Source organism: Dicentrarchus labrax, unplaced genomic scaffold (assembly GCF_905237075.1).
Source record: "Dicentrarchus labrax unplaced genomic scaffold, dlabrax2021, whole genome shotgun sequence".
NCBI lineage: Eukaryota > Metazoa > Chordata > Actinopteri > Moronidae > Dicentrarchus > Dicentrarchus labrax.
The window spans coordinates 28,216,551-28,240,342 of record NW_026136702.1 but is presented as its reverse complement, the minus strand read 5'-3'; the positions used below and the strand labels follow the sequence as shown (position 1 = coordinate 28,240,342).

Here is a 23,792-nt window from a genome sequence, read left to right as displayed (position 1 = left end):
TGTTTGACCTTTGACCTTTTTATTCACATTATGAAGACAATCATTAAACTGTGTGTGTATGTGTGTGTGTGCACAGACCTTCCTCAGCGATGCAGACAGCTTAGCTTCACCTCCCAGAATGCATCAGGGCTCTCAGCCCAAACTTTTGTCAGACCAGAGGACTGAAGAGCTCCTACAGGTAGGCCAACATCAGACCCTAACCCCAGACATCCTCCACTGACTGTGACCTCTGACCTCTGACTCAATGTTTACGTTGAAGACTGCTGTCTTCGAGCGGTTTGAGACCATTTCTCTGTCTTCTTTTACCGAGTGGTTAGTGGCACGAAACCCACAAACTGTCCCTTAGATATTATTCCAGCCACGTTTTTGAAAGAGGTTCTGAGTTCTGTTGGGTCAAGTCTGCTTGTTTTTATAAACACTTGTCTTAGCTCAGGGTCTGTTCCAGCTGCCTTCAAACACGCTATGGTTAGGCCCCTCCTGAAAAAACGCATCTTGACCCCTCTGTGCTCTCCAATTTTAGACCTGTCTCCCACTTGCCTTTTCTTTCTAAGGTTTTAGAAAAAGTTGTTTTTATTCAATTACAGACATTTTTGGAGATCAATTCTATTCTTGATAAATTTCAGTCTGGTTTTAGATCCCGACATAGCACCGAGTCAGCACTGTTAAAGGTGCACAATGATATTGCCTTGTCTGTGGATGCTGGGAATCCTGCTGTGCTGGTGCTGCTGGACCTCACAGCAGCCTTTGATACAGTCGACCATGCAGTCCTTGTATCTCGCCTAGAGCAGCACGTTGGCATCTGTGGCACCGCTCTCCAGTGGTTTAGGTCATACCTGGCAAACAGGAAGTTTCTCTGTCTCGATTGGTGACCACTGCTCCTCAAATGCATCGCTGCCCTGTGGGGTGACAGGGATCTATTCTCGGCCCTATTCTGTTTTCAATGTATATGCCACCTCTGGGATCAATTATAAAAAAAACACAACCTGTCTTTTCACTTTTATGCCGACGATTTGCAGATATATTTGCCCATGAGACCAAACGAAAACACTGCACTTACTAAGCTGCTGGACTGCATCACAGATATTCAATTCAATTCAATTCAATTCAGTTTTATTTGTATAGCGCCAATTCATAACAGAAGTTATCTCAGGACACTTTTCAAATAGAGCAGGTCTAGACCGAACTCTTTAAAACATTAATTATAGAGACCCAACAGTACCACCATGAGCAAGACCTTGGAGACAAGGGCAAGGAAAAACTGCCTGTTAAAAGGCAGAAACCTAGGACAGATCCTCCGGCTCTAGGTGGGTGGTCGTCTGTCTCGACCAGTTGGGGTGAGAGAGAGAGAGAGAGAGAGAGACAGGCAGACAGACAGACAGGTGCACAGCAACAACAGTATTGGCAATGGCAATCTAGCAGGACCATGGCAGGAGGCTCCACCAGGATCGATAAGAACCTGCAAGACGAGAAAGCACAAGTACTCCGGGGAAGAAGTGAAGTTAGTAACATGCATTAATGGGACATGAATGAGTGCAGAAAGAGAGAGGAAGAGAGTAGCTCAGTGCACCATGGGAAATCCCCCGATAGTCTAGGCCTATAGCAGCATAACTAAGGGATGGTTCAGGACTCACCTGATCCAGCCCTAACTATAAGCTTTATCAAAGAGGAATGTCTTAAGCCTACTCTTGAATGTGGTGAGGGTGTCTGCCTCCCGAACCACAACTGGAAGCTGGTTCCACAGGAGAGGAGCTTGGTAACTGAAGGCTCTGTCTCCTGTTCTACTTTTAGAGACTATAGGAACCACAAGTAGCCCAGCATTCAGAGAACGTAGTGTTCTAGAGGGGTAATAGGGTACTATGAGCTCTTTAAGATATGAAAGGGCCTGACCATGAAGAGCTTTATAGGTGAGGAGGAGGATTTTAAATTCTATTCTACATTTTACAGGGAGCCAGTGCAGAGAAGCTAGTACAGGAGAGATGTGATCTCTTTTTCTAGTTCCTGTCAGTACTCGTGCTGCAGTGTTCTGAATTAATTGAAGCGTTTTAATGGACTTATTGGGGCAACCTGCTAATAAAGAGTTGCAGTAATCCAGCCTTGAAGTAACAAATGCATGGATTAGTTTTTCTGCATCTGTCTGTGATAGTATGTCAGGGCTCCAGACTAACGTGAATGATTTTTAAACAAGAATATAAAAATGCTTGTCTTTATTTGAAGCACAATTATATATAAAAAGAAAAATAAAGTGTTTAAAGTGCTTCACTGAGCTGAAATTAAACATTTCAAACTAAAACACTAAGCAAAATAAAACATTTCCAAATAAAAGTGCCTGTGCTTAAATTGCTTCACTGAACTGAAATTGAACATTTCAAACTCAAACATTTCAAGTAAAATAATTATTAATGATAATAATAATGATTACTACTACCTGCCGCTGAAATGCAGCTGGGAGAGGGGCCACTTTCTCTACACACACTTGTCGCGGCATATCGTGTATTTTTAGACATGTTATGTTTTTTTAAAGTTTCGATATGAAACGTCGTTGACCCGCTCACGAATGCACTATTTCCGGCCATATTCTGACCGCACTGCTGACAGTACACGCAGTGCATTGCGTTACGTCGTTTGTTGTACCCCAGTCAGGGATATTGTTTCAGCCAGTCCTGTCTGAAGGAATATATTTTGACCTTTTTAATTTGGGTCTCGGAGCCGGGCTCTATCCCAGACTCTGTTATCTCCTCCTCTGGTTCCGAGTCTGATGCTTTCGCTGAAAGGCCGGGGCTTGGCAGGGACCGAGGGCTCCGTGTCTTGACGGGATGGACTCTCAGTAGTGGGGATGGATGGGATTATAGTAGTAGGGCTGGTTGTAGGCTTGGTTTTCTTAATGAAAAACTTTCAATATTTCTGCCTCTCTTCATTTTCCCTTGTTTTGTCACGTTTATTTTATTTTTCTGTTTCTGTTAGTCAGCTACTCTCGCGCTCAGGTCGCGCGCAATTTTTAACACACACATGTCCCGAGCTCTGTCTCTTATTGGTTTAGAACACGATATGATCCTACCATGAGTGTGAGAGTTCGGTCACAGGAGAACACAGAGAGATGATGCGCTTGCAAAATAAATTTATGTTTTCACCCGGGCAGCATCCGGTGCACCAGTGCGACCTAGAAAAATTATTAGTCGCACTCTTAAAAATTTTGGTCGCATGCGGGACCAAATTGGTCGCACTCTGGAGCCCTGTATGTGTCTAATATTTGTAATATTACGTAAATAAAAGAAGGCAGTCCTAGAGGTCTGTTTCATGTGGGAGTTAAAAGACAAATCCTGATCAAAGATAACTCCAAGATTCCTTACAGTGGTGCTAGAGGCCAAGGTAATGCCATCTAGAGTAACTATATCTTTAGACAGTGAATCTCTAAGGTTTTTGGGGTCAAGAACAAGAATTTCGTTTTTTTCTGAGTTTAACATGAGAAAATTGCAGCTCATCCAGGATTTTATGTCCTTAAGACATGTTTGTAATTTAGATAAGTGATTATTTCATCGGGCTTGATCGATAGATATAACTGCGTATCATCTGCATAACAGTGAAAGTTAATGGAGTGATTCCTAATAATGTTGCCTAAAGGGAGCATATATAAAGTAAATAATATTGGTCCAAGTACAGAACCTTGTGTAACTCCATGACTAACTGTAGTATTTATTGTAGATTCATCTTTAACATGTACAAACTGCGAACGATCTGATAAATATGACTTAAACCAGCTTAGTGCGGTTCCTTTCATGCCAATTTGATGCTCAAGTCTCTGTAAAAGAATATCATGGTCAATGGTGTCAAATGCAGCACTAAGATCTAATAATACAAGTACAGAGACAAGTCCATTGTCAGAAGCAATCAGGAGGTCATTATTAACTTTAACCAGAGCTGTCTCTGTGCTGTGATGAACTCTAAATCCTGACTGAAAATCCTCAAATAAACTATTGTTATGTAGAAAGTCACACAACTCTTTGGCGACTACCTTCTCCAGAATCTTAGAGAGGAAAGGGAGGTTAGAGATTGGTCTATAGTTAGCTAAAACCCCTGGGTCAAGAGTGGGCTTTTTAAGAAGGGGTTTAATTACAGCTACTTTAAAGGACTGTGGTACATATCCTGATAATAAAGAGAGATTAATCATATCCAGAAAGAAGTGCCAATTAAGGGAACAACTTCTTTAAGCAGTCTAGTTGGGATCGGGTCTAATAGACAGGTTGATGGCTTCGATGAAGAAATGATTGAAGTTAAAGAAGTATAAAGAAAGAAGATATAAAGAAGTGGCTGTCACAGAACTTTTTGCACTTAAATGACAGCAAAACTGAATGCATTTTGTTTGGTTCACCATCTATGTCGAATGTTTTCACCACAAACTCTGGCACTCCGCCCCCCTTTTTATATCACATGTCAAAAATCTTGGGGTAACATTTGATAGTGGGCTCAAATTTGACAAACAGATTAGCTCTGTTGTCAGCACAAGCTTTTTTCAGCTCCGTCTTTTGGCCAAAGTGAAGTCTTTTCTCAGTCAGCAGGATCTCGGGAAGGCAATCCATGCTTTCATCAGTTGAAGACTGGACTACTGCAATGCCCTTTACGTTGGCCTCAGTCAGTCCTCAATTTCTCGTCTCCAACTTGCTGCCCGATTTTTAACAAGCACGTCCAGACACGAACACATTACCCCTGTGCTGTCGTCACTCCACTGGCTTCCAGTCCGTTTTAGAATAGATTTTAAACTTCTGTTGTTTGTTTTTAACGCCATTAATGGCTTGGCCCCCTCTTACTTGTCAGAGATTTTAACTTTTCGCAATTGTGGCAGAGCCCCGTGCTCTTCGGGTCAGCTTCTGTTAGAGGTCCTTTGGTCGAGACTTAAACATTGGGGCGATCGTTCTTTTGCCGTCACTGCTCCCAGACTGTGGAACAAACTGCCCCCTGACATTCGCACCACTACTGAGCTCAGCCTTTTTAAATCGAAGCTTAAGACCCACTTTTTTAGATTAGCATTCAATTCTGACTAGGGCAGTACTGTCTCTTAGGTGTACTCTTTCTGTCTGCTCCTTTCTATGCATTTCTGGAAGGCTTTTAATACCCTGCAGCGCTGCAGCACTACAGCACTTTTAATTGTATTTGTATGTTATGTATGTGTTATGTATTGTTTTATGGCTTTGTTGTAAAGCACTTTGGGCACCTTTCGGCTATTGTAAAGGGCTATACAAATAAACTTTATTTGATTTGATTTGATTGTTTAGGGATCTCCAGGACACCAGGAGGAACAGGTGATGGCCTCCACTTGTGCTCCTCAGCACCTCCTCACTGCTCCTGAGTCTTCCTTCCTGGAGAGACTGAACGCTGTGGAAGAGGAGCTGGACTGCAGCACTGCCTACAGCTTTAACCAGGTAGCCCCCCCACACCTATAACCTGTCTCTCTCTTCATGTCTGTCTCTACCCTGTCTGTCTCTACCATGTCCAGGGCTCCAGAGTGCAACCAAGATTTTTAAGAGTGCAACTAATAATTTTTCTAGGTCGCACTGGTGCACCTGACGCTGCCCGGGTGAAAACATAAATTTATTTTGCATTAATTTTTCATCTCTCTGTGTTCTCCTGTGACCGAACTCACACACTCATGGTAGGATCATATCGTGTTCTAAACCAATAAGAGACAGAGCTCAGGCGGGTCTTTGCCTCTGATTGGCTGTGGTCCTGTTCACCGCGCTAAGTTGTGTGTGTTTACAAATTGCGCGCGACCTGAGCGCGAGAGTAGCTGACTAACTGAAACGGAAAAATAAAATAAACGCGACAAAACAAAGGAAAATGAAGAGAGGCAGAAATATTGCAAGTTTTTTCATTAAGAAAACCAAGCCTACAACCGGCCCTACTACTATAATCCCATCCATCCCCACTACTGAGAGTCCATCCCGTCAAGACATGGAGCCCTCGGTCCCTGGTGAGATACCAAGCCCCGGTCCTTCGGCGACAGCATCAGACTCGGAACCAGAGGAGGAGACAACCGAGTCTGAGATAGAGCCTTGCTCTGAGACCCAAATTAAAAAAGTCAAAATATATTCCTTCAGACAGGACTGGCTGAAAAATTTCCCTGACTGAGGTACAACAAAGGACATAACGCAATGCACTGCGTGTACTGTCAGGAGTGCGGTCAGAATATGGCCGGAAATAGTGCATTCGTGAGTGGGTCAACAATGTTTCGTATCGAAACTTTAAAAAAACGTTACATGTCTAAAAAACACATGATATGCCATGACAAGTGTGTAGAGAAATTGGCCCCTTTCCCAGCTACATTTCAACGGCAGGAAGTAGTAATCAGGTCCTCTTTTATTTGGAAATGTTTTATTCAGCTCAGTGAAGCACTTTAAACACTTTATTTTTCTTTTTATATATAAATGTGCTTCAAATAAAGACAAGCATTTCTCTACACCTTATTCTTGTTTAAAAATCATTCACATTATATGAAAGTTATGGAGAGCGATAAAAAGGTGACCTTATGGGTGCACCTACATTTTTTGCTGGTGCACCTAAAAAAACCAACCAATGCAAAAAGTTAGTCTGGAGCCCTGATGTCTGTCTCTCTGTCTCTGTCTGTCAAATTCAAATTCAATATGGTCTTTATTGGCATGAAAGTTTTTTAAAAAACAATATTGCCAAAGCAAAGTATTCAAATAAAATACAATAAATCAAAGATATATACATTATGAACATTATATTAGTTATATACAGTGTGTGTGTGTGTGTGTGTGTGTGTGTGTGTGTGTGTGTGTATGTGTATGTGTGTGTGTGTGTGTGTGTGCCTCGATCACTCACTGTCCCTCAGGTTGTGGCATGTTAATACATACTGGGCAGCAAGGTGTGCCCGCTCTCCTTCTCTGAGGAGTATTTTTAATGTGGAGAGGTCGTTCAGCTCTTTGAAATCTGGAACCAAAGAGCTGAACTTAAATAAATGTTTCTAGTATTAATTAATGTTGTACATTGTAGGAGAAAGTGCATCTCTGTGTCAACCTCACCTGTCCAACAGTGACCACATTTTCTGTTTTCTTTTGGTTGCCATGATGTTTTGTGTCTTCCTGTTTGGATTGGCAGTTTGTGGTCACTGAGCCTGTACTTGGTTAGGATCTGTCTCTGCTTTCTATCTCTGACAGTAGAGAGATATTCTGCTCATTCATAATCTCTTTTAAGGGCAAGATAACATTCCAATCTACTTTGGCTTTTAGTTGTTTCTTCCCAATGGTCCAGATAGCTTTCCTTACATTGTGCTATCATTTGCTTTACTCTGATTACTGTTTGTAGAGCAGTGTTGTTGTGAGGCTGGTCAGAGTGTGTCTGAGAGGGGGCAGTTAGCCTCAGTACCAACTGACATAGGGGACTCTTTTCTGGGCTCAGCTCTTGGGTTTGGAGGGCTTTGGAGTGGAGGGTGTCTCTGGGGCTGGATTTCAGGTGGTTAAAAAAGTTGAGCGTTCTATTCTGAAGGAGCCTTCTGGAGGTCTGTGATGGTCTCTGAAGCTTCTGGTAGAAGAGAGGGTGGAAGGGCCCGGAGCACACTGTTCTCCTGTTTTAGTGCCTCTACACTTCCTCTTAGCTCAGATGTCGAGGTCTGGTTGTCTCTCTTGAGCTGCTGGAGCTCCTCTTGAAGCTGCTGCACAATGTTGTCTAGGGGGGCAGACAGCCTGGCCTGGGTCAGCTCTTTGAATTCAGCAAAGTCCAGCTCCAGCAGGGCCATACTCTCCTTCAGCTGGTTGGTGGAGCTGGCAGGTGTGGGAGGGGCAGAGATGGACAAGGTGTTGGGGTTCTTTGTTGGGCTCTCATCATCTTCACTGTCACACGGAACATTGCACCTCTTGGTGTCCACCTCAGCTTTGATCAGGGAGAAAACTTCTTCAAAGGATTTCAAATTTGCTTCGCCCCCCTGGACCATCACCTTTCCCTTTGTGTAGTAGGTGATGGTGAGCAGGTGGTCATCCTTGTTCATGTGTTTCTCCTTACAAATCTTCAATCGGCCTCCTGAGCCGATGCCCTCACTGGAGATGTAAGGATATTTCTTGCATAGACTTTCCTTCCAGATGTATATGGAGTCTGTGAAGAATATGAGGTTGTTCTTCTTCCTCCCTTCTTTGTGTAGTGCATAGTCCGTGAACAAGACTTCTTTGTTCTCCTGAAGTGTCTTTTTCTTAAACTTCTCCCTGGCTGCTGCACTCTTACAGAGAGCAGGGTATTTAACCTCCCTGCTCTCTGTTCTCTGCTTGGCTGTTTCCATGGCGACCACTTTTTGTTTACTAGTGGGCTAACTCTTTACTGTTGCTAGCTTTTTTAGCCTTTAAACACAGTTATGAATGTTATGATTTTTGGTTTGTTCTTTTCTTCTCCTCCTTATCTTCATAAAACACCTCTTCTGTTATCTTATTTAGTCTGGTTCCTCCTTAGAAATGTTCTACACTGTGGTAGGTGGTAGCTTACAGAAGTTGATACACTGTCAGCTGGTTGTTTTCATTTAAAAAAATATATCCAACAGTGGTATTTTCTTTCTTCTGTTTTGCTGATAAAGTATTTACCTTTTCTTTAGAGTCCCTTTTGAAGAAAATTCGATGTTTTTTTGCAAAATGTCCCACTGTTTAGGTCCATGTTTGAGATGAATTCAGGAGAACATTTTTCATGCAGCCTTCTCTCTCTCAATTCAATTCAATTCAATTCAATTCAATTCAGATGGCTTTATTGGCATGATGTAACACTGTACATATTGCCAAAGCAAGCGTTTGGAATTAAAAATAATAATTATAACAATAAAGGAAAACAATATTTACAATAAATTAATTATAATCTATACTGTTGGTAATACTGTAACTATGATTGACTCAATCACAGTCACAATCAATCAATCTCAGTCAATTATATACTTTATTGTCCTTCACAGGAAATTTGTCACCGCAGTCTGTACATGCATACATAGATACGAAGAACAGAGAAAAACACATATGGACACTGCGACATAACAACAAGAGTAAACATTTAATACAGTACATTTAGCACATTTACCACACCCTGTCTTGTACACCAACTCACGGCTGTTGACGGGATGCTTTGTTTAAAGATGCTATGGCAGAAGGTACAAATCTCCTGCCATAGCGAGCACGTTTACAGGCCACTGTCCTGTATCTGCGTCGGGATGGCAGCAGTTCGAAGAAAGAGTTGAGGGGGTGACTAGGGTCGTGTGCTATACTGTGTGCTCTATGTGTAATGGCTATATTATTAGTAATTAATTACAATCAATTAAAACAGTAGTAAAGTAACAGGCTACAGTTAAAACAAGTAGTCTGTTGTCAATATAACCGTAATAACAAATTACATTTAAATAGATAAAACTGTAAATGTGTGTGTGTGTGTGTGTGTGTGTATTAAAAAACAACAACAACAGAAACAACAACTAAAACAATCAATTATTTTATACATTTACAGAGTTTCCACTGGTCGTCCTCAGTTCGTGGCATGAGGAGACATATTTTGCTGCAATAATTTGACTTTTTGGCATTTCTCCCAGTAAATAGGGGAGTTTCTGTGTGTCTGATAATAATTCGAATTTGGGGTATATTTGGGAAATGTTTGCGAATTGTTTTTCTCTTAAAGTTTTGAATTTAGGGCATGAGGTTAGAAAGTGCAGCTCTGTCTCTACCTGTCCTCTGTCACACTGGGAGCACAGTCTTTCGTCTTCTGGTAGCCAGTCTGGTTTAACCCTGTCTGTGGCGACCCTTTTCTATAGCCAGGCTGTGTTCCTCAGTCTGTACATTGTCAACATTTTTCTTAGTTTAGGACATTTTATTGTGTTTAGGTAATTTGCCAGTTTGAATTCTCTTTTTAGGGTCAGATAACATTGTAATTTACTTTGTGTTTTGGTCGTTTCAATATATTTTTCTTTTTGCTTGTTGATAATTTGGTTTGGTCTGATTGAGTTGGTGTTGCTGTCCTGAGGCTGTTGGGGACATGTTACTGCAGAGAGCCTCAGGACCAGCTGGCTGAGGGGACTCTTCTCTGGTTTCAGCTCCTGTTAGGGCTTTGTGATGGTATGTCTGGGGGTTAACTGATTTTAAGTGATTGTAAAACAATCTCTCTCTCTCTCTCTCTCTCTCTCTCTCTCTCTCTCTACCATGTCTGTCTCTCTCTACCATGTCTGTCTGTCTCTACTATGTCTTTCTCTACCATGTCTGTCTGTCTCTACCATGTCTTTCTCTACCATGTCTGTCTCTACCCTGTCTGTCTGTCTCTACCGTGTCTGTCTCTCTCTACCGTGTCTGTCTCTCTACCATGTCTTTCTCTACCACGTCTGTCTGTCTCTACCATATCTGTCTCTACCATATCTGTCTCTACCATGTCTGTCTCTACCCTGTCTGTCTGTCTCTACCATGTCTGTCTGTGTCTACCATGTCTTTCTCTACCATGTCTGTCTGTCTCTACCCTGTCTGTCTGTCTCTACCATGTCTGTCTCTACCATGTCTTTCTGTCTCTACCTGTCTGTCTGTCTCTACCCTGTCTGTCTGTCTCTACCATGTCTGTCTGTCTCTACCCTGTCTTTCTGTTTCTGCCATGTCTGTCCCTACCTACCATGTCTTTCTCTACCATGTCTTTCTCTACCATGTCTGTCTGTCTCTACCTGTCTGTCTGTCTCTACCATGTCTGCCTGTCTCTACCATGTCTGTCTGTCTCTACCATGTCTGTCTCTACCCTGTCTGTCTGTCTCTACCCTGTCTGTCTGTCTCTACCATGTCTGTCTGTCTCTACCCTGTCTGTCTGTCTGTCTCTACCCTGTCTGTCTCTACCCTGTCTGTCTGTCTCTACCCTGTCTGTCTGTCTCTACCATGTCTGTCTCTACCATGTCTTTCTGTCTCTACCTGTCTGTCTGTCTCTACCCTGTCTGTCTGTCTCTACCATGTCTGTCTGTCTCTACCCTGTCTTTCTGTTTCTGCCATGTCTGTCCCTACCTACCATGTCTTTCTCTACCATGTCTTTCTCTACCATGTCTGTCTGTCTCTACCATGTCTGCCTGTCTCTACCATGTCTGTCTCTACCCTGTCTGTCTGTCTCTACCATGTCTGTCTCTACCCTGTCTGTCTGTCTCTACCCTGTCTGTCTGTCTCTACCATGTCTGTCTGTCTCTACCCTGTCTGTCTGTCTGTCTCTACCCTGTCTGTCTCTACCCTGTCTGTCTGTCTCTACCCTGTCTGTCTGTCTCTACCTGTCTGTCTGTCTCTACCATGTCTGTCTCTACCCTGTCTGTCTGTCTCTACCATGTCTGTCTCTCTACCTCAGTCTCTGGACAGAAAGGCTGTTGTTGATGATGCTGCTGCTGCTGCTGCTGATGCTGCTGATGATGATGATGATGATGATGATGGTGGTGGTGGTGGTGGTGGTGATGAAGGCTCCAGCTGTTTGGCATACCGCACGCGCTCCAAAGTCCGTCTGGTTAATATTCCTCTGGGTCAGCTGGAGGCGGAGCTTCTGGCCCCTGACATCACAGCTGACATGTACGAGCAGAGCGCTGCCCGGCGGAAGGGGGACCGTCAGTGGACGAAGTGGCTTCAGGGTCTCATGGCCCCCGACAACGAAGGTCAGAGGTCAGGCTGACAGCAGCCTGTCAAAATAAAAGTCTGTCTCATTTCATCACTTTGTTGTGAAGTTTGTGGTTGTTCTTCTTCTTTTCACATAAAAAACATCAGAGAAACTTTATTATCCATCAGTAACTGGCACTGAGTCATGTGTTTGAACCAGTTTGATTCAGTTTGATTAACACACGTCTGATCAGATTCACATCAAATGATTAATAATAATAATTAATAAAATAATCAAATTGATTATCAGATGAGTTCCAGTGATATTCCCGACCAGGAGTGCCAACCAGAGACAGATTTGAACAAACTGAACTGTGTGTATTCTCAGAGGAAGCTGATGATGATGACGATCCAGAGTACAACTTCCTGGACGACCTGGATGAACCTGACCTGGAGGACTACAGGACGGACCGGGCCGTCCAGATCACCAGTAGGTGTTGAGGACTGGTTACTGGTTGAGACTCGTTGTTGTTGTCCCCTCAGTGTGAACAGGGTTTGGATTTCTAACCAACACTGGTTCTTTTTTTTTTTTTTTTTTACAGAGAAGGAAGTGAACGAGCTGCTGGACGAGCTCTTTGATAGGGTGAGTGGATTTAAATTAATTAATAAATAAATAAATGATGTGTTACTGCTGCCTTCTAACGGTGGACTGAACCATCAGTCTTTGTGAAACCAAACCAATGTTAGACTGTGTTCAGGAGCTGCTCCTCGTCACTGGGACCAAAGTATCAGAGGGTTGTTTCAACAGGGACATTTTCTCTTGTAACACAGAAAGTCTCTGACCACTGCTGTCTGTACCCGGATTGGGAACTGGGAACTGGGGGACTGAGAACTGGGAACTCTGGGACTGAGGACTGGGAACTGGGGAACTGGGGAACTGGGGGACTGGGGGATTGGGGGACTGGGGGACTGGGGGACTGGGAACTGGGGGACTGGGGGACTGAGAACTGCAGGACTGGGGAACTGGGGGACTGGGAACTGGGGGACTGGGAACTGGGGGACTGGGAACTGGGGGAATGATGCCGCGTTCGTTTTGTCTTGTAATCGCGACTTGCAGCTCGAGAGTGACGTCACATCCGTGTTGGAAAACGAATAACCGCATGTTTTTGCGTTCTGTTTGGCACACAACACGACAAGCTTAGTTGCAATAGGCAGTTTGGACGTTTCGTAACGTTTATAGTGATTATCTGGTTTACGGTGCACCCACCGCGGATTTCACACGTTCATTACATATTACACAATCATATTTCACAGTTTGATATCTGAATATTCCGTTTTGATTACCGTTAACGTTATTGTGGCTACTGCTCTGCTTTCTGCTCAAGACTCGGCACTGTTGTCATTCAATTCAGTTCAATTTTATTTGTATAGCGTCAATTCATAACAGAAGTTATCTCAGGACACTTTTCAAATAGAGCAGGTCTAGACCAAACTCTTTAAAACATTAATTACAGAGACCCAACAGTACCACCATGAGCAAGCACTTGGCGACAAGGGCAAGGAAAAACTGCCTGTTAAAAGGCAGAAACCTAGGACAGATCCTTCGGCTCTAGGTGGGTGGTCGTCTGTCTCAACCAGTTGGGGTGAGAGAGAGAGAGAGACAGAGAGAGAGAGCGAGAGACAGACAGACAGACGCACAGCAACAACAGTATTGGCAATGGCAATCTAGCAGGACCATGGCAGGAGGCTCCACCAGGATCGACAAGAACCTGCGAGACGAGAAAGCACAAGAACTCCGGGGAAGAAGTGAAGTTAGTAACCTGTATTAATGGAACATGAATGAGTGCAGAAAGAGAGAGGAAGAGAGGAGCTCAATGCACCATGGGAAATCCCCCGATAGTCTAGGCCTATAGCAGCATAACTAAGGGATGGTTCAGGACTCACCTGATCCAGCCCTAACTATAAGCTTTATCAAAGAGGAATGTCTTAAGCCTACTCTTGAATGTGGTGAGGGTGTCTGCCTCCCGAACCACAACTGGAAGCTGGTTCCACAGGAGAGGAGCTTGGTAACTGAAGGCTCTGGCTCCTGTTCTACTTTTAGAGACTATAGGAACCACAAGTAGCCCAGCATTCATAGAACGTAATGTTCTAGTGGGGTAATAGGGTACTATGAGCTCTTTAAGATATGAAGGGGCCTGACCATGAAGAGCTTTATAGGTGAGGAGGAGGATTTTAAATTCTATTCTACATTTTACAGGGAGCCAGTGCAGAGAAGCTAGTACAGGAGAGATGTGATCTCTTTTTCTAGTTCCTGTCAGTACTCGTGCTGCAGCGTTCTGAATTAATTGGAGCATTTTAATGGACTTATTGGGGCAACCTGATAATAAAGAGTTGCAGTAATCCAGCCTTGAAGTAACAAATGCATGGATTAGTTTTTCTGCATCTGTCTGTGATAGGATGTGTCTAATTTTTGTAATATTACGTAAATGAAAGAAGGCAGTCCTAGAGGTTTGCTTTATGTGGGAGTTAAATGACAAATCCTGATCAAAGATAACTCCAAGATTCCTGACAGTGGTGCTAGAGGCCAAGTTAATGCCATCTAGAGCAACATGGAGCGTCTCTAGCCAATTTCAGCTGCACAAGCTACAAAATAACTAATGAGGCGTATTTAACACCTAATAAGACTGTCGCGACATGCCTATAGGTAACAGTATACAGTGCTATGTGTACGACTTCATTTGGTTACAATAAAAACAAAAGTGCTTAAAATAGTAGAAAACCACCATGTTTACTACGTGTGATGCCTGGAGTAGCCATCTTGGTAACTGAACTCGGGTCCTCTGAGTGCAGACGACTTCAGGAGTCGTTTATATGACCTTGGGAGCGTTCTGTTTGCAACTTCCGGTTCGTAACTCAGGAAACCGACTCGGAGATCGAGTTGGGTGGACAAAATGAACGCGGCATGAGAACTGGGGGACTGGGAACTGGGGGACTGGGAACTGGGAACTGGGGGACTTTTGCATTCATCAGAGCTTTTTTCAGCACTGACTGAAATTTCGTCTAAAGTAAACAAACAATTTTGTCTTTTTCATAGTTGAAACCTTTTAAATCTTTGTCAGTAAAGTTCCTCCTGATTAGTTTTAAGGAGTCTGGACGTCACTTTGGGTTGCTTAGTTCAAGCACTGTTGGTCAACAAGGCCGTTTCATGTGACGCTGACATCTGTTCACTGTACAGCTCCAGGACGAGGAGCAGGAGGAGGAACAGGAAGAGGAGGCCCCATCACAGACTGGACCCAAATTCAACGTCCCCCAGGCCTTACGGTAACCTGCAGAGAGTGTGTTCACTGTATCCTGATAAAGGATGGCCGGGGTTAAACACAATCTACACAAAATTACATCCATCTTCTGAACAGCTTAGTTGTTTATGAGCGGTTGGAAAAAATACGGTACAGGTATCGGACATGAGAAAGTGGTATCGAAACAGGGATGTTGATCCTCCTATTGGGACTGTGCAGCAGAGAAGTGCTGTGACTGTTTGGGTTGGGAGGAAGAGAAATTGCCTCTGTTGCTGCTTCTTTTCACACAGAACACATGAAGAAGAATCCAGCTCAGAGGAGACATCCTTCCTTCATTTTAGGCTCCGCCCCCTACCTGTTAGGATATGTCATAATAAAAATGTCCTGTTTTAAAAAACCTGTTCAAACTCAGCTTGTGTGTGTCCCAAATCTATGAAAACATGCCACTAGTGTGCCAGTTCCCAACCTGGAGGTCCTGGCCCCCAGTAGGGGTCACCAAAGCTTCACAAGGGGTTAAGAGACCTTCTTGATTTTTGTGGGGGGCTTTTTATTGCCTTTAATTGATAGAGACAGCTGAAGATAGACAGGAAAGGGGGGTAGAGACAGAGGATGACACGCAGCAAGGGGCCGCAGGTCAGACTCAAACCCTGGGCTGCTGCAGCAAGGACTCAGCCTCAGTGCATGGGGCTCCAGCTCTACCCACTGAGCTACACCTTCTTGATTTTTGGGGGTCTAAGAAAACTTTTAAAATATACACAGTAGGCCTATATCTCAATATTTCATTGATTTCTGTGAATAAAACTAACTGAAATGATTGTTTTTAAAGTGTATATTATTATTGAAGATATAAACAGGATGAAGATGTGATCGCAGTGTACAGAGCTTCAGTCACTGATCAACAGCCTTGTCCTGCATCAGAAAGCAAACAGCTGATAGATCAATAATCAATAAACAGTGAATCTGTCAGAAAGAAGAATATTAGGTCTGATTGTTAAAATAATAAAAATACAGAATACAGACAGAATGGATCAATATATCAGGAAAACTCATCTCTGATCAATATTCACAGGAAATAATCAAACTTCCTGCAGTTGTTGTGTTACTGTTTGTGTTCATTTATCAGTTGATCAGCTGTTCTCTGCTGTTATTGATTATGATCAATAGAAATATAGTCAGTTTACTCACTGATAGAAACGGCTCCTTGAAGGAAAGAGGTTGGGAACCATTGATCTAGTGTTCTGAGATTACCTCATCGAGGCGGAGCCTTTGGGCAAGGAACCCAATAGAACTTCGTATTGAACGTTTTCAAGCTTCCTTCGTTTCTCACTTTTGTCCCTTTTTGCTGCCTGTAGTTTTGAAGCACCATTAGCCAGCATGTTAACAGAGCGACGGCGGACAGTCAGAAAACAGTACGAAGCTCTGCAGCAGAGGAGAGCCCTGCAGGACACGACCAATCATCACCGTGACAACATCAACCTGAAGGACACTCCCAGCACACAACCCAACCCCATCACTTCCTTCTTGGTGCTCCCAAGCCAGGTCTCCCCCGCCCTTCACCTGGACTACACCCAGAAACTGCAGCTCCAGCAGCAGATACAGCAGGTACGTGAGACTGAACATGTTGTTACTATCACCTTCCCCTCAGCTCTGATCCTGGATGCGATGTAGGGACACAGATCCAGATGCAATCAACCCAATTTTTATGCTTTTCTCCAATATCTTGTTTGCACATGATTTCACTGTTTCACTACATTTCTGTGGCAGGAACTGCAGTTGGAGGACAAGAAGTGCTTTTTGACAGGAAAATCAGATAGATAGATAGATAGATAGATAGATAGATAGATGTGAAAATTTACAGTTTCCAGCAGTATCCACAGACTGGGACACCAGAGTGACTTGGATGTTTTACCATATTAGTTTGGATCAATGGAGGCAGTGGTAGACCAGACACTGTCATTCTGAGGGGTGAATTGAAGACGGCCATATAACAGAAAGGACAAGTCTTCTGTGTCACGGTCAAGCAGTCGCAGTGGTCACCTCAGAATTAATCTGGTTCTGTTGGGTCCATCAGACTGGGAGCTCCAGTGAGCACTGGGAGAGTTTACAACAGGATGAAAGTTAGCACCTCCCAGAGTGAGGTCCTGGTGCTCTCTGGCCCCTCAGGTTGCACTGAGTCCCTGTCCCAAGTGAAGGAATTCTGGTACCTCAGGTTCTGGTTCGAAAGGATGTATTTCATATATTGGTATGTCTATGCTCAGGTCGAGATCCAAAGTTAACAGAATGTTTATTGGTTTCTGTCTCTCTCAGCATGTACAGCTGCTGACTCAGGTCCACCTGCTGGCTCGTCGTGTTGAGGCTCTGAACCAAGAAGCCTGTATCACTAAACACTACCTGGTCAGTCTGTAAACAATAACACAAACACTACCTGGTCAGTCTGTAAACAACAACACCACAAACATTACCTGGTCAGTCTGTAAACAACAACACAAACACTACCAGTGGCCAGTTGCACAAAAGTAGGATAAGGGATTAAGCCGGGATATCTTGGTTATCCTGGCTCAATTTATCCGTGATCCGGTTGCACAAAAGCGGGATAGGGGGCAGTAGGATATGTTATGGTATAAGTTACCATGGAGATTTATTCTGTGGCGCTAGCCTGCTCCAGACCAGACTAAGTTCCAGGATCTATTTAATATCACCCCTTATCTCAGTCAGCAGTCACCACAAACGGAATAGTTATTCCACTGCCCACTACACATTGTTATCACATATAACTAGACCCACTGTCATTATTTAAACGTTTGTGATCATTAATTTCAATCATCTCGGATAAATTATGATTTTAGATGATATTGCTATCATTAGATAATTTACAGTTTCCCATAGACTGTAAGGCTATATATAAAATGACGGAATATTAGGGCCACAGAGAAAAAATAAAAATTCACAGACTTCGAGAATAAAGTCTTAAATTTACGAGAATAAAGTCATAATATTGTAACCCGTTGTTTTCGAGGAGGAGAGTTGTTAAAATGAGGGCTGTGGAGCATTTTGTGGAATTGTACTTCAGTATAGGTTTCACAAACAAGGAGATACTTAATCTTTTGGCATCATCAGCATCACATTGTCATAAGTATCAGGACTTTAAAAAGAATATGCAAGAAAATGCGTCTTTTCCAGAAAGAACCAGTCTCATAAATTTATGACTTTTTCTTCCTTCCTCAGTGTTGCCCTAATACTCCGTCGTATAAAATACACATCCCATATAAATATAAATACACATCAAAGTGTAACATTATGTTCCTTTATTGAATAAGGATAAAGCAAAACAGGTAATCAGCTCCTTTCCAAACTGAAGTCACACAGTGACTCTACAAGATGGAAAGCACAGAATCAAAGCATATTATACAACACAAGGATAAATACACATTCAGGTCTGTATATAATACACCCCGTATGTCTGAACACTGAAATAAATGCAGGACAAATCCATACACATCAAATGAACAGACAAATGAATGGATGCAGTAGCCTCCCTGCAAGCTTGTATACACAAAGAATACAGCACAAACATCATAAGAGGCCAAATCAATTTAAATTAAATTACAAAAAAACCCACAAATTCCTCTGCCACTGCAGGACATATTTAACTTAAATTCACAGCATGCGTCTCTACCACTGCAGGACATATTTAACTTAAATTTAAAGCATGCATATTAACTAAAATAATTTAACATATATTGGTCCCTCACCAGCCGACCACTGTCGTCATCAGGGAAGATTGCAGGATTGTCCCAGTCCATGGCTGGTGGCACTCTGGGGGACCTCTCCTTCCTTAGGCCGGCCATTGTCAGAGCAGTCATCTGCTGTTGCTGCTGCACTGGCGCCTTCACCCTATCACATTTAATCGGATTCATATTGAAGCTAGTAGACAAGACATGCCAGGCCTACAGTTTGCCTTTGATGGAGTACTCACTGGATCAGCATCGTCTGATGCTTGTGCTGGTGGCTCTAACAGTGAGACAGTGCTGTCAGAAACTGCAAGGCAATAGGCAAACCAAAGTCAGACAGTCCAAATGGATTCAATTCAATATGAATGTGGTTGTGTCCCATGTAGAGATGGAAGAATATACCTTGTATGAAGCGGGTGGCATCTTGGGAGGGACATATGCTTGTCTCTGGCCCCCCAGGGATCCCCTCCAACACAGGCCGGCCTTTATTTAGTTCCAAGGCTATGTCCTCTGCTGGGGTGAGGTCAGCTTTTGGTGACCCACCACCTGTGCCTTGTCTGTGGGTTTTCTTTTTCACTGCTAAAACAGTACAGACAATGTGTGAGCAGGCACCTTCTGGGTACAACATATGCTTGTGCATTGTTAAGTATTAGTCAGGGCCCTTACCATTCTGCAGAATGTTCTTGTATTTGATTTTGACTTGCTGCCATGTCCCTTTTGGCCCGGTCATGTTTAATCTCACACACCACACACACACACACACACACACACACGTAGAGCAAAGATAAGAAAAGAGAAACTTTGTTTATCCCAAAAGGAAATTCAATGAAGTCAGTGAGCAAGCGACCTTGGGTCCTTTGAAAGGCGCTATATAAATTAAAGTTGTTATTATTATTATTATTATTATTATTATTATGTCATCTATTTATCAAAGAGTTATACAGTCTGATGGAGTTACATTTACGCAGTTTCACTCATATCTGCAATCCATTTCAATTAAAAATTCAACTGATTCATAATCAGAGTACAACTGCATTTTTGGAGATGTGAATTAACTATTTGGAATGTAATTGTGATGTTTCAGCGGAGCAGTGAGTGTGTAATTGTGCACTACTTACGCATTCAGGCGGTCAGCAATACGTTGCCACGCCTTTTCTCTTTGCTTTATCACTGTGGCGGTGTTGCCTTTCTTTTTCATTATGTCTTTTACCTCCTTGTATGCCTCCATGAGGGTTTCTGCCTCCGGCGGGGAAAAGTAAGCCGCTCTACTTGCCATGCTGAATCAGTGAATCTGTGATCGGCGGCGCGGTCTATTTGAGGGAGCCGTGAGCGCGCACTTATCCAGGATTGGTTTCTCCTGGCTTGATGAATCTGTGTCTGCTCATCCTGGCTTGGTCTTTGTGCAACCAATTAAGCCTGGACGCTGTTGTTTTGGATTTATTGAGCTCAGCTCAGTCACTTATCCTGGATGTCTTAATCCTACTTTTGTGCAACGGGCCCCTGGTCAGTCTGTAAACAACAACAAAAACACTACCTGGTCAGTCTGTAAACAACAACACAAACGCTACCTGAGGGGTATTGCACAAAAGTAGAATAAAGAAATCCAGGATAATTGAGCAAGCGCGGCTAACCCTAACCCTAACCCTAGCCTGCTCAGCGCATCCTGGCTTAATCGGTTGCACGTTTGCTGAGCCAGGATTAAAAGGTGCGGCTATGCTAAGCCAGGTGTAGATAGTCGGGATAAGTGCGTGTTCACGGCATACTGAAATAGACCTCGCGATCGCTCACAGAATCACCGATGGGAACATGGATAAGAGTCGTGCTTCATATCTCACGGCCGCTGAACAACAGCTCCTGATGGAGTTCTATGAAGAGGTGAAAGATATAAGAAACAAAGGCAATACCAATGCCATAATTAAAGAGAGAACGCCTGGCAGACAATAGCGGACCGGCTTAATGCTTAAGTAGTCCAAAACTGTACAATTAATAAACAGTGCTCCACTGGAACTGTCATCATTAGGCTCCAATTAAAGGACTAAAGGAGTTACTTTAAGTCCACTAATCAACTGTTGTACACTTTGCTTTAAATGTGGCAAGTACAGGTTCATGTTGCTCAGGAAATGTAGAGTATGATTAAGTGCAAACAATTATCCATAATGTGTGTCATTTAATCTATTTTTATTTATTTTATCTTTCTATCCTTCATAAAGAACAAACTTGTCTGGCCATAAAAGGACCTGGCAGCAAGTTAAAATTAAATACAAGAAGATTTTGCAGGCTGGTAAGTGACTTTAAAGTAGATAACAGTGAACAAATGAGGTGAATAGATTAGGTGTCTGCTGACATGTTGAATGTCTATATGATTGTAGCAGTAAAAAAAAAAAATGCCCATAGAACTGGCACAGGGGGCGGCCCACCAAGCCAGGATATGTGCGGCAAATGGTTCCTTTATTGAGGTTCTCTGCATCCCCAACAGAATAAAGGAAGCTCCCACTTGCAAAACTCTTTCATGACTAAATGCTCCTCTGAGGATTAGGGCTTCCTCATCCAGTACATCCTCCAAAAAAGGGCAAGCCATTATGAAGAGGGAACAGGTGTGAATAATATAGTCACTATTATATACACTAATATATATATTATGGCATGCCGTTTAGGAAATGAATCTTTGAATATATGGAATGAATCTTTGAATATATGGAATGAAGCTTGGATATACTGATAAAAATGTGAGAATACTGAATGAACTTCAAAACCTAGTTGTATCCTTTTCATCAAAGTGATAGCCTTCTGAATTAGCTGGTTTTACAAAATGGCATCAGTTGAAATATTACAATACTTTCTTGAACTGGAAAACTTTTTTGCTTTTTCTGTCAGGATTTTGCCTGAGGCCTGTTGTAGTCAGCCTGCCACCATTAAAAAGAACTTCTTTGTCAGGAGAACGGTATTGGGCACGGGTACTATGGGAAGGATTCTGGCCCGTACAAGCACTTGCCAATGAGTTAATAATGTCCTCATTGCTCAGTATTGCTGCCACAATGTTCCTGACTGACTGACTCATTCTCCCTTTGACAAGATGGCAGCAGTGCCTTGATGACCAGTCAAGTTTCATTCCATATATTCAAAGATTCATTTTATATATTCAAAGTTTCATTCCATATATTCAAAGTTTCATTCCATATATTCAAAGTTTCATTCTATATATTCAAAGATTCATTCCATATATTCAAAGTTTCATTTTATATATTCAAAGATTAATTTCCTAAACGGTATGCCATAATATATATAATATATTGCCCTTGTCACAGATTTCATTGAAAACACCTTTGCAACTTCATCAGCTGTGTTTTGTAATCTCAATTACTGCAATAAAACATATTTATGCAGTTTGACAAGCAGTCTTCATTAGCATAGCAATATAACACTTGTCCTGAGTAATAATACTACCACTTGAATTAATATAAAAAGACTGTTGCAATTACAAACAGCCAACAGATTTAAATAAATGAGAAATGACTATGTATGTAATATTTTAATGCAGGATAATTAAAATGATGCAACATACTTAGAAAGACCATGGACATGCTGTAAAACACATTAATTCCTCACAGGATTGACGGTGGAAATACAGGAGAATCACTAGGATTAATCTTAGCCTGGCTGTTAGCCTGGTCTGGTGCAGGCTAGCTGCAGAGAATAAATCACCATAGTAACTTGGCCGGGATAAGTTTAACCTGCTTTCATGCAACCGACTTGAGGCTAAATTCAGCCAGGATAACCAACATATCCCGGCTTAATCCCTTATCTTGGTTTTGTGCAATACCCCTCAGGCCAGTCTGTAAACAACAACAAAAACACTACCTGGTCAGTCTGTAAACAACAACACAAACGCTACCTGGTCAGTCTGTAAACAGTCTCTTGTTGCTCCAGGAGGAGCTGCAGCAGTTTGCCCGCCGGCAGGAGGAGGTTTTTCTCCCCAGCAGTTTCAGAGTGTGTAACCTGCAGGGGGCTCTGGATCTCTTGCAGGAGGTGGAGCAGAGAGCGGAATCTCCTCCTGCTCTTCCTGCTCCTCCTGCATCCAAACGCTGGCTCCCCAGGATGACTCCTGCTACTAACAGTAAGGAGGGAAATAAACTATTAAGTTTCTCTCTACTGGTGGTTGTAGTTGTGGTTGTGGTTCTAGTTCTGGTTCTGGTTCTGTTTAGGCCATGCCTTTCCTCAGCTGCCCGCCGACATTGCCTGGCTGTTTGCCACTCGTCCCATCTTCCTTTACCCAGAACTACTTCCTGTCTGCAACCTGGACCACACTCCACATCACCGGAGTGTTTACACTGCAGGAGAGGACGGGTAAACAATGATACATATTATAAATGCCTATTAACTAGAGTAGAACATTATGGTGTTACCAAGGAAAACAGAGTGGGATAATCAGGGATTAATGGAGTTCACAGAAGCAGGCTCCCGACACCTCGTTGAGTATTCTCCCTAACATACAGACATAATACACACTACAGTGCTCTCCAGAGTGGGACATTGTGACTGAACATGTGTCTTGGCTTTGTAGTCAAAACAGCCCAGAGAAGTGTGTATGGGACTGAAGAATTCAGGTAGAACATTGCACAACAACAATGTGGAAACAGCAGCAGCTGATAATGAAAACAGTATCACAGTCTGCGGTTCATGTGGCTGAAACAAAAGGCGCCGTTCTAAAACTGGCAAAAATCAGGAAATAAAACATTCAGTAATCAAATGTCTGTGAAAAAAAAGCTTTAAAAAGTAAAGTAAGTAAAAGAAGCTAAGTAAGAAGCCTTGTCTGGCAGATTTTCACAGTGTTTTCTATTCAATTCAATTCAGTTTTATTTGTATAGCACCAATTCATAACAAAAGTTATCTTTTGTTATGAACACTTTTTCAAATAGAGCAGGTCTAGACTGAACTCCTTCTAAACAGATTCTAACAGTCTTCACAGGCAGACTGCATTAGGGTTGCAAATGGTTAAAGTGCATGACGTCTCAGCGCTTCTGAGCATGTGCAGTGCATGGTTCCCACAGGTCCTTGACACCCTTGTCAGTGAATCTTTGTGAGTTTGAGGGAAATCAAGGCCTTGAATAATTTTTAGAAATAGACAAAAGTAGACATGGGTCATTGAGAAAGTTGTTTTTGAGTAAAGGAATATAAATTGAAGAACAGCTTCTGGCTCTTATAAA

The 23,792-nt window shown here is 42.7% G+C and overlaps 1 protein-coding gene across 2 annotated transcripts in view; it reads left to right on the top strand.

The window, feature by feature from the left end:
- The window catches only part of LOC127372246 (GON-4-like protein), a 59,103-nt gene that overhangs the window by 14,215 nt on the left and 21,096 nt on the right, over positions 1–23,792 (top strand). For both annotated transcript variants that reach the window (XM_051415784.1, XM_051415778.1), the window contains exons 8-17: positions 77–178; positions 5,268–5,414; positions 11,323–11,620; positions 11,950–12,051; positions 12,164–12,204; positions 14,797–14,882; positions 16,210–16,459; positions 17,165–17,251; positions 22,516–22,702; positions 22,791–22,932. In XM_051415784.1, the coding sequence (XP_051271744.1) occupies positions 77–178; positions 5,268–5,414; positions 11,323–11,620; positions 11,950–12,051; positions 12,164–12,204; positions 14,797–14,882; positions 16,210–16,459; positions 17,165–17,251; positions 22,516–22,702; positions 22,791–22,932 (1,442 nt within the window). The remainder of the gene's footprint in view (positions 1–76; positions 179–5,267; positions 5,415–11,322; positions 11,621–11,949; positions 12,052–12,163; positions 12,205–14,796; positions 14,883–16,209; positions 16,460–17,164; positions 17,252–22,515; positions 22,703–22,790; positions 22,933–23,792) is intronic.